This window comes from Ctenopharyngodon idella, chromosome 3 (genome assembly GCF_019924925.1).
Source record: "Ctenopharyngodon idella isolate HZGC_01 chromosome 3, HZGC01, whole genome shotgun sequence".
Lineage (NCBI taxonomy): Eukaryota > Metazoa > Chordata > Actinopteri > Cypriniformes > Xenocyprididae > Ctenopharyngodon > Ctenopharyngodon idella.
In genome coordinates, this window is record NC_067222.1 from 48,294,503 (window position 1) to 48,306,208 (window position 11,706).

An 11,706-nucleotide genomic window follows, 5' to 3' on the forward strand; every position below is an offset into this window, starting at 1 on the left:
ACTTCCAGCAACCTTGGCGCCTAGGAAGCAAATTAAGAAAAGAACAGGGAAAATGGGACAAATCCTATGACACTTAGAGAACATAACTGCTGATGCCTTATCTCGTATCCATATAGTCTGAGTCTTTAATGTGGCGAATATCTAACAGGCATGCCTGTAAAAATAAGCACCACCTCATTAACCTTTGGTTAGGGTTCTGTAACGAGTGAAGAAAAACGAAAGGGTTGTGATCAGTAAAAACCACCAGAGGTCCCTCAGACGAACCCACATATACTTCAAAGTGCTGTAAAGCCCAAATGAAAGCAAATAAGCAAAACAAAAAAGCAGAGCTCCGTAAACAACCCTGAAGAGCAGAATCCTCGAGACAGATTTCGTCTACCTCCCCCCCCCCTACACTGACAGAAGTCGACGCTAAAACTGTAGCGTCACAAATAGCACAAGAATCTGTTAGAAAAACAGGTTTGATAGGAGTGTCAAGCACATTGGTTTTGTCCCAGCTACTTGATATTGTGTCAAAGCAATCTCTAAAAGCATAAGAAATCTGGCGAGCAACAGCCACAAAGTTTTCTTGAAATGGTAATCCGACAACAGGCAACGACGCGAGGGCCTGGTCATCTGGTTGCAAAGAGCGCACCTTTGCACGAGGATCAAAAAGCAATTTCATTCGGTCCTGAGCTTTACACACACATGCTTTTGCCAACTGGCAAGACTCAAAATCTCTTCGACAAAAATCACCAACATATGACAGAACATTCTTTGGTGGCTCGGACGGCTGGCTGATGGCCAGAATCGGATAAAGAGGTACAGGTTCCGACGACTGATTTGACTATTCCGCAAGTTGACACATGTGACAAGATTTAATGTACTTGGATACATCACACTTCACTTTCGGCCAAAAGAAACATTTCCAGAGCAACTTATATGTCTCTTTTACCCCCATATGGCCAGATGTATCATGTGCCGTCTGTAACACAAATTGGCGGAGAGACTGAGGAATTACAATTTGTACAATGGGATCACCAATTGCAAACTCTCCCTGTGGCACCCACTTCCGAACCAACAACCCTTCGCCCGGGTAACACCCAGAAGAAAGATTGACGGTTGCGTCATAAGGGAACAACTCGATCAAACGGCTCAACAAGAGTTGAATGGGTTTTTTGTCCCTTAATCAAATCGTTGCGTGACACAGACGATCAAACATCAGACAGAAGCAAATTTCAATGAATAAGGAAATCAAAATAAACAAACAAAGACCAAAATAAAAAAAAAAAGGCACCCAGGAGCAAGCAACACACCGCGCCAAACAAAGCCTGAGCTTTATAGAGGGAAGAACAGGTGTACACGGTTCACTTGATGAGTCTCCCAGCCACACCCACTGGCCGGCCGTAGCAGGAAGAACGAGAGACTCGTCACACTATCCAAATGTTAAAGTTTAGCTTTTTTTTCCTCCTGGTCATGAATGACCTAGGGAGTCCAGAGAATTGTACTGCGGTGCTTTTGTGGAGGTTGATCGAAAAACCTAGGACCAGTCCGCGAAAGTAGGTTGTTTCGCATAATCTCCGATATTTAACAAACGATCTGATCGACAGCAGTGGTCCTAGAGGCAAAGTACAAACTCACCGCGGCCCAGATGGGCGTCGCCTTTGCCGGCTCTGCCCCCCACTGCCTCACATCGGCATCGCTTCTCGGCCTTTTGGCTAAGATCAAGTGATCTGGTCTGAAGGCTAGGACTGCGATCGCCTCTTGTAGGTTTCCCGGCTTGCGTTTCTTTCGTGACGCAGGCCTCCAACTTCCAGGAGGTACATTGGAAAGCTCCTTTTTAAGCCAACGTCTCGCTGGTTCGAGGAATTTTAAGGTAAGCTTTTATTTTAGTATTTAAATTATTTATTTGTAACTCTTTTAAGGTTTCATTTTTAGGAGCTGTCGGTGCCTCCACCATGTCGGCTGCTCGTGCCGGCATGCGGAGGCACCACAGCGTTCGCTTTTTATACAAAGAGGCCAATGGTAAGCTCCTGGGGATGTCACGTCTTGACTTTTCCAGGAAGCTAATCCAGAAAGCCCTTAATTTTAAAGCAACAGAATTGAATTGTTTAATGACTCTACCTCTGAACAAAGGTTTTGACGTAAGTTTTAGATCTGCTTCCCTGTTACAAGATTTCTGGCAAAGATTTGTGGATTGTAAGACCCAGTTCTCCATGTTCAATGTTGAGAAACTTTCTGACAACTCTCTTAAAACAGTTATTGTTAGAATGTTCAATGAAACAGTGAGTGGAGATGATATTGCTGTATGGCTGGGTAGATTTTGCACGGTTCGAAGTCAACCAGTCAGGGTGCTTGACGAAGACGGCATCTGGAATTGCGCTTGGAGAGTTCCCATCAAACAGTGGGAAGATCCAAGCGGATTCCAGGGTCTAAGTCATTTACCCTCGATGATTGTGTTGGGAGAGAACCGCGGCTACATTCATTATCAGGGAATGCCCAAATTGTGCAGAAAGTGTGGGAAAATGGGACACCTTGCTGAAGCATGCCAAGAAATTGTGTGTGGGAAGTGTAGAGAAATTGGTCATATCTTTGAGGAATGTACCAATGGCAGACGGTGCAATCTCTGTGGTGAAACCAACCATTTCTACAGAGATTGCCCTAAAAGCTTTGCCAACAAACTGAAAAGTGACAAAATGGCCGCCCCACAAAAGGAGCAAACAGAGGAACAAAGGAAAGAGGTGGAGCCTGAGGATTTGGCGGGAATTTTAAATTCCCAGCCATCCTCAGGCATTGGACAAGTAAGAGGATGTGGGGCGGCCACAGGGGCGGAGCCAAGTTTTAATACTGAACAAAGGGAGGAAGTTGTTACCCAACAGGAAGAAAGTAAAAAGGACATGGAGGAGGAAGAGGATGGAACAACTTCCTCCCTATATACCGTTTCAGAGGTTAGTGTGGTGGATAGTGAGAGTGAAACTGTTTGCTCACTCCCCAGTGCTCAAGTGCAGAAAAGGACTGCGAGATCTCCTCTGTTACAAACAGAGGAGAAAAGGCTGCGGGCAGCGCATCGGCTAGATAGTTCCGCGTCGGAAGATCTAGACCGTATGTGGCCTGCAGAGTCTCCCAATGAAGTCTCTTTCCTGCACATCAAGCTGAGATCATCATCACCTGAAGAGCCACAAGAGGTTTTCTCTGTGGACTCTGAAGTGGTGAGCATTTGCCATCCTGATCCCAGTCTTTCTGGGGAAAAGGAGAGGCAAATGCCACATGAAATAACATGATTTTAATGTAACTTTCTGCAGTCTTTTTATTTGTTTTTCTTCTTAAATGTTTGTATTTTTAACCATACTGCTCATGGCCCTCACTATCTCTACAATTAATGTGAGAAGTGTGAGGTCTACTCTTCGAGCACAGAGTGTTTTATCAAGTTTAAAAAATTTTAAGTCAGATATTTATTTATTGCAAGAGTGTGCTCTGCCTTTTTTAACAAACTACAGGAGATGGCAAGAACTTTGGACTCCAGGAACCTCCATCTGGAGTGGCTCCAATTTTAACAAAAATGACGGTGTTGCCTTTTTAATTAATAATCCCAACATCTTGGTGAAGGGCAGCACTGTGGTGAGGGATGGGCGGGCAATTTTAGTTAATCTGACTTTTTTAGGTAAGGATTTCAATGTTTTAAATATGTATGGTTTTACAGGAAAAAATGAGAGATACGAGCTTTTAGAAGATTTGCAGCCCCACATGTTAGGTAGGGCTCCCCTAGTGGTAGCAGGGGATTTTAATTGTGTTTTAACAAAAAAAGATAGAAAAAGGGTAGGAGATGATTTTAAGGTCGACAAGACATCGGTTTTATTAAAAAAATTAGTCAAAGATTTTAAGTTAGTCGACTGTTTTAAAACAATGCATCAGAGAGAGGAGGGCTTCACCTGGTTCAGTGGTGATGGCGCCAGAGCCTCTCGAATCGACTATATTTTTACAAGAGACTGCCCGCCAACCGATGCAACATTGACCCCCCTTTTCTTCACTGATCACATGATGCTCTCCTGCACCCTTTCACTACCCACGGGTGTGACAGTAGGAGGAGGGCTGTGGAAGCTGAACTGCTCCCTATTAGAGGATGAGGAAGTGGTTAGAGAGTATAGGGAGCAGTTCAGCCAATGGCAGACTCTCCAGGACTTTTACGACTCACGGGCACAGTGGTGGGAGATGGTAAAACAAAAGACAGGACATTTTTTTAGAAAAATAGGTAAGGAGAAAAAGAACAAAGAAAAAAGACGCATGATGGGGCTGCAAAAAAGACTGCAGAGATATTTTAACCTTTTAAATAATGGATTGGATTTTAAAGAGGAAATAAAGGAAGTAAAGAAAGAAATGTCAGTTTTATCCGAAGCTCAAAGTAAGGGAGTCATTTTAAGATGCAAAGAAAAAGAGATAGAAGAAGGAGAAAAGTGTACAAGATATTTTTTTAAAAAGACTATTTCACGGGGAGGGTCAATAACCATTTTAAAAACTTTTGGAGGAAGGGAGGCAAAAAACATGGAGGAAATTTTAGGTGAAATAGAACATTTTTATAGCGATTTATATAGTCCAAAAGAAGTACACGACGGCATCTTAAAGGAAGTTTTAGATTTTTTAGATAAAAAGATAAAGAGTCCAAACGTGCTTTTAGCCCAGGATTTTACGCTTTTAGAAATAAAAGAATCGCTCAAAGGTTTTAAAAAAGGGAAGTCCCCAGGAATGGATGGACTTCCCTTGGAGTTTTATTTGACTTTCTGGGACATTTTAGCACATGACCTACTGACGGTTTTTAAAGAATTTGAGACTCTAGATAGACTTCCGGACAGCTTTAGAGTAGGGATAGTTTCGTTATTACACAAAAAAGGAGACAGGACTGACTTACGGAACTGGCGACCTATTACACTTTTAAATTTTGATTGTAAGATTTTTAGTAAAATTTTATCCATGCGTATGTCGACTGTTTTAGAGGACGTAATCCACCCGGATCAAGCATGCGCTGTGCCTGGAAGGAAGATCACGGACAGCCTGGTACTGATCAGAGATGCCATCTGTTATGCGAGAGACAGAAATATTCGACTAGTAGTCCTAAATTTAGATTTCGAAAAAGCATTTGACCGCATCTCGCACCAGTTCCTCTTTAAGGTACTGGAAAAAATGGGGTTTCCAGGGAGGTTTATAGCCTGGGTGGGACTGCTGTACAACTGTTTGGTTAGCAGAATTTTGGTTAATGGGCATTTATCCAAAGCTGTGAATATCCACAGCGGTGTCCGTCAGGGGTGTCCTTTATCTCCCCTCCTGTATGTGGCTTGCATTGAGCCACTGGCACAAATCTTGAGAAAGGATAAATGGATTAAAGGACTGGACGTCCCAGGGACTGGTGGACTGACAGCGACCTGTGTTTTATATATGGACGACGTAACCCTTTTAGCGACTGACTTTTTATCGGTACAAAGAGCAATGGACTTGACTGACTGGTATGGTCGGGCCTCGGGAGCCAAGCTCAACAGGAGCAAGTCCGAGGCCCAGCTCTTTGGGCCGTGGGGGGACGTCGACACAGGTGGACTTGATTTGGATTTTAAAGACAATGATTTAAAAGTTTTAGGTGTAAAATTTGACAGAGAGGGTGGAGGACGGGGAAACTGGACTGACATTTTAGGGAAAGTTAGGCAAAGACTAGGGTTTTGGGGACTAAGACAAATGACGATTGAAGGAAAGGTTTTAATTTTTAAAGCAGTTATTTTACCACTAATTTTACTTGTTTGTTCTGTTTTTAGTCCCCCAAGAAGATTCCTGGCCAACCTGGAGAGGGCGGTATTTTATTTCCTGTGGGGGTCCAAGTGGGAACGATTGAAGAGGGAGGTCGTTAAAAAAAGAAAAGAGAATGGCGGAAAAGGCCTCCCAGACCCCCACCTGTTTTTAGGAAGCCGCTTTGCCGCCCTCCACATCCAATATGCATTGACCCCATCCAGAGAGAACAAGACAGCGGCTATGGCTCGTTTCTGGATGGGGTCATACCTGAGAGCGCTGAGAGTTTTACCAATTGATCTTAAAAGTCCAGTGTCTTTTAATTTGCCAAAAGAGTACAGTTTTATTAAGACATTTTTAAAGAAACACCTATTAGAAGGAAATGATGCCACCATTTTAACTAATCACAAGTCTTTGATCTCTCTTGTGCAGGATCGAGAAACGGTGAGTCCAATCCCAGGCCTTACGTTAAATGAGGTCAAACAAGTTTGGCGGAACGTTGCCCACCCAGCTCTCCAGAACAGGCACAAAGACTTGGCGTGGATGGTGGCCCATGAGATCCTCCCGGTCAGGGCGGTTATGCACTCCAGAGGCATGGCCAAAAACGCTACCTGCCCACGGTCTGGAGGAATGGTACAGAGATGGTAGCCAGAACCCAGATGTACTGCCACCTAAAAGAGGGGGGAAGAGGAGTGCCTTGCATCCCTTTAAAAATGGAGGCCCTTTTTTCCTCCTTTGCAGCAGGTTTGGTAGCCCAGACTTTAGAGCACAAGGCGGGGTTTCTCTCCCAATTTTGTTTGGCTTTTCCATTGAGGTCCATGATCCCATGGAAAGGAACGATGCCTTGGTTAATGGACAGGCCAGAACACTACCAAAAAGTGGTGGGTCTTGTGGCACGAAAACCCTGGTGCTTAGTGCAGTCAGTGATTTTGGATTATAGAAAACTGTACTGCAGATTAAGGGATGAGTTGGTGGAAGAGGTGGAGAAGGCTACTGGTCTATCTTGCAACCCTCATATTTGGTGGGCGCCTGCAAGGACCTTAACTGGTTGACAGTTTTGGGCTGGCTGCCTGTAAGAGAGCGTCTGTACAGACATGGACAGGGATGGTCACCTTTGTGTCCTGTGGGTTGTGGATAGAAGGAAACAATTGAGCATAGTTTGTGGGCCTGTCCTGGTGCAGCAGCACTCTGGCTATCTGTAATGAAGTGGTGGAAAGATTGGAGGGGGCCATCCATTAAGAGAGAGCTAGTATTGAAGGGGGAGGATTTGAAGGATTTGGAGAAAGATCGCAAAAGAGTGGTGTGGGGGGTAAAATACATTTTGTGGGAGTGGAGAACAGCGTGCTTGAAAAAGCAATTGCCTTGTATGTTACCAGAAAGGTTATTTTGTCGTTTACTTGGTAAAATAGTAACTGAGGTAAAAGTTTATATAGAGTGTTATGGGGAGGAAGAAACTAGGAGGGTATGGGGAGGGTTACCAAGAGTGGGAGTAGGGTAAAGGGTATGTTGCCACATAAGGGGAAGCCAATTATAGTATCAATTGCCAATAATAATGCATTGACTATTATATGTAAATAGCTTTCCACTGTGTACTGTTTTCTCCCTTATGTGTTGTCTGTGTTTGATTTATATTCCCGTGAGATTCTGCTCCCGCGAGATTCTCCTCGTGTTCCATCGTCACGTGACATTACGTCATTTCAGCGGGATGTTTACAGTTTTTTCCTTTATAAGGAACCGGCACGCAGGCGTTTGGGAGCGCGTCTTTTTCTTTCATATATATATATTAATCGTTTTTCATCTGATTCGAATCCTGACTGTTTTTTGGAGTGCTGATTTTTCGCTGTCCCTTGTGGAGTAAATTGTTTTGTTTTTTCAAGGAATACTCGTTCCAGAGGACTTTAAATAGTTGGACATCTCTGCCATACTGCTCTCGGACTTACACACACACACACACACTTACATACATTTTTCACTTTGGATGTTTAATGTGGTTTTTGTGTGTACACGGATTGAATTGTAAATACACTTGGGTTTATTAATGACATTTGTCTCCTGTTTTATTTTTTTATTTTTATTTTTTTGTGCTGTTTAAGTGACACAAACGTTCCCCTTATTTAGTGTATCCTCCTGGCAAACTAACTGGAGTGTTACATATTGGTGGCCCGTACGAAGATCGTTCTGTTTGTAATTTTTTTTTGTGTATATATATATATATATATATATTTGTAAATATGGAGGATACAGATACCACTACTCAGACTGATATGCTTAATGATAATGTACAGACCTCTAATGATACTGGTGAAAATGTTGTGGATAATGTTGATAACTCTGGTGCTACACCTGATGTAGATTTTACAGCAGGCCCATTTGTAACTCGACGCAATCCTACAGCAGAATTAACGTCTATGCTAAGTTCCCTGTACATCTCTGACCCTGATGACCAAAGTGATGATGATGATGATGATGTAACATCAAGCTGTGTGCACAATGTTAATGTCATACAAACAATGCAGGCAGATATTGAGAAGCTAAAGGTGGATTTATTGGCCCTTAACACAAAAGTGCAGGCTGGGGAATGTGATTTTAAACAGTCTATTGAAAGTGCTTTAAATAGAGAGGCCAATTTTCGGCAGGCAGTGGACGCTGGCTTGGCGGAGCTGGAAGAATATTTCCAGAAGAGTCTGGAGAAGTTGGAGAGGGCCATTACAGACTGCTTTCTGAGGAGAGAAGCAAAATGGGAGAGTCAGATGAAAAAACTGAGACTTACAAGTACCCCTTCTCTGTCCCACCTACGAACATACACTCCAGCTACTTCCTTTTCTTCTTTTACTGCCCCTAAATACCCAATACCTGCTGCCAAAACCAAGACATCTACGTCTAAAACTGCCAATGTTACATATGATGTACCCCCTGTTAACACCCCACTAACCACTGTGCTTAATCCTCCAGCTGTTCAAAGTGCCACGTCCTTCTGTGCGCAGCCTCCAATCAGACTGGAGTTTCCCACCTTTGGTGATGCGTGTGAGACGGCGGATGTGCTCGCCTTCATCGAACAGTGCGAGAATTACTTGGAAATCAGGCCACTGCCCAGTCCAGAGCTCATCAGAACCCTGAGCACGGTGTTGCGTGGGCCGGCTTTGAGCTGGTGGAAAGCAGAAAAGAGGAAGATAACTGATTGGCGGTCTTTTAAGAAGGCATTCATGGCTGCGTTTCTACCCGAGGATTACCTCACTGAGGTCGATGGTGCAGCAGCCGAAACAGCGCCTAAGACTACGACTATCGGGCCCTCTGCTTAAAATGGAAACCTGATATTTCTGAGGACGAGGTGGTGAGTCGCATCCTTAATAACATCAACCCCAGGGTTGCTGGCTGCCTACGAGGGACTGTGAAGACAGTAGAACAGTTGGTAAAAGTGGGGTCAAAGGTGGAGAAGGATTGTTTAGGGGCGAAGGACTACTGGCAGAAGGTTGGCAGTCAAAATACAAAGGAGGCAGATAAGAGGCCATCTGAAAGAAATACCTCCAAACACCTGGCTGGCTTATCCATCGCCTATTGGTTCCAGTGGAGGTGCAGGGCAAAGAAATGAAGGCGGTGCTCGACACAGGAAGCACGTTTACACTAATGCAGGAAACCCTGTGGAGACAGTTAGGAGGTGAGGCAACGACAAGAACAACAGACCCTCCCGAAAGGTTCATAATGGCAGATGGAAAGGTTCATCAAGCTGTAGACCAGAGGAACATCACCTACAGGTGGCACAATAAGGTATGCAAACAAAATACCTTTATAATGAAAGATGCTCACTTAGCATTCCCTCTGTTGGCTGGACTGGACTTTTTGAGGGCTGCGGGTGCCATTCTGGAGCTGGCTCAGAATAGATATGGCCTGGGGACAGAAGGAGGTTACAGATATTACCCTTTCTACCACACCCAGCTGAATCCGGGGTTAGCTACCATGTCTGATGGTCAAACTAGGCTCCACACTGCCACTGTAAGTCTATACTACGCCTTACCTCCAACCTGGGAAACGCAACTCATTTCCCCTCTCCCTCTGGATGCTCCAAGCTGGGACTCAGACAACCAAGAGGAGCTGCTGAAGCTGATGGCTGTCTGGCCACGTGCTACCTTCAACATCCTGGGGAAGACAGATGTGGAAAAACACAAAATCATTTTGACGGATGAAGTACCCATTAAATCACGTGCTTACCGTGTTTTCCCTTTTAAGAAGAAGATCATTGAGGAGCACGTGGACCAGATGCTCAAGGACCATATCATCAAGCCCTCTTTTTCCCCTTGGGCATCACCTGTCGTCCTGGTTCCTAAACCAGATGGAACATAAAGATTTTGCGGTGATTACAGAAAACTTAACAGCAAGACAATACCAGATGCTTATCCCATGCCTCTTGTACACGATACCCTGGAGTCCATGGAAGGAGCTGCGTGGTTCAGCACCCTGGATCTCCAGTCCGGCTATTGGCAGGTGGAGATGGAGGAGAGCAGCAAAGACAAGACAGCCTTCATTACCACCAAGGGGCTATACCAATTCCGGTCTATGCCGTTTGGGCTCAGGAACTCCGCAGCCACCTTTCAAAGACTGATGGAGAAGGTGTTGGCAGAGCTTAGAACCAAAGCAGTTGTTCAGTATCCTCCACCCAGAGACCTAAAGGCACTCCAGCGTTTTCTTGGTTTAGCTGGCTGGTATCACAAATTCATACCTCACTTCGCAGACATCACAGCTCCCCTCAACAATCTGAAAAAGAAAGATGTCCAGTGGCAATGGACCCCAGAGTGTCAGGCCAGCTCCGAGAACATCAAGACCTTACTTCAAAGTCCACCTGTCTTAATCCAACCAGACCTCAATCAGCCGTTCCAGGTCCATACAGATGCCAGCGATGTGGGCCTGGGTGCCATCCTCTGCCAGCAAACACCTGAGGGAGAGAGAGTAATTGCGTATGCATCACGAACGCTTCACGGAACGGAACTTAATTACTCAACATCTGAAAAAGAGTGTTTGGCAGTGGTTTGGGTGGTGGAAAAATGGAAACATTATCTGGAGGGAAGACGTTTTGATGTGTTTACTGACCATGAGCCTGAGTCTGCCCCAAGACCAACTCCCGTCTGACCCGATAGACCCTCTGATTGCAGCAGTTTGACTTTCAAGTCCACCATCGGAAGGGCTGCTTGAACCAGGTACCTGACGCGCTGTCTCGAGCCCCTGGGAATGTAAAGGAAGAGGAGGCACCATGTCTGGCAGTGACAACAGCTAAACATTCTTCAGACATTCCCCACTCACTGGCTGAAATAGCACAGACCCAGGAGAGCGACGAAACGGTTAGTTGGCTGAAGGCAGAACCTAAAACCAGGAGAGTAAACGACCAGCAAATTACTTTTGAAGAACATCAGGGGGTGTTATATCGACAAGTTCCAATGAAAAATGGGAACAAATTCCAGATGGTTGTCCCTCAAGCCTTGATACCTGGATTTCTGCATTACTTCCACAACAATCCATTGGGTGGACATCTGGGAAGACTAAAAACCTTGCTGAGGCTCCTGGAAGTGGCTTGGTGGCCATCGGTGCGTGCTGACATCTGGAATTACGTCAAGGGATGTGAAACCTGTCAAAAATACAAACAAGATCATACTAAACCCAGTGGTCTGCTGCAATCAACGCAAGTTACAGAGCCGGGTCAAATCATGGGGATGGACCTTATGGGACCATTCCCATGCAGCAAGAAACGTAACACCTACCTGCTAGTAATGGTGGATTACTACTCTAAATGGGTAGAATTGTTCCCCCTGCGTGACAGTAAAACACAAAAAATTGTGAGAATACTCAGAGAGGAGATTTTCACCCGATGGGGGGTCCCGAAGTATCTTGTGTCTGACCGAGGTTCTCAATTTACTTCCAACGTGCTCTCTGAATTATGTAACACCTGGGGAAGCATCCAGAAACTCACCACGA

At 44.8% G+C, this 11,706-nt stretch overlaps 1 protein-coding gene across 1 annotated transcript; it reads left to right on the forward strand.

Annotated features, from left to right (window-relative positions):
- Positions 1-1,862: 1,862 nt before the first annotated feature.
- LOC127508823 (uncharacterized) lies at positions 1,863-6,366 on the forward strand. The gene is made up of 2 exons (XM_051887199.1): positions 1,863-3,640; positions 5,775-6,366. The coding sequence occupies exon 1, from the start codon at positions 1,938-1,940 to the stop codon at positions 3,258-3,260; it is 1,323 nt and encodes a 440-aa protein (XP_051743159.1). The 5' UTR covers positions 1,863-1,937; the 3' UTR covers positions 3,261-3,640; positions 5,775-6,366.
- Positions 6,367-11,706: the final 5,340 nt, after the last annotated feature.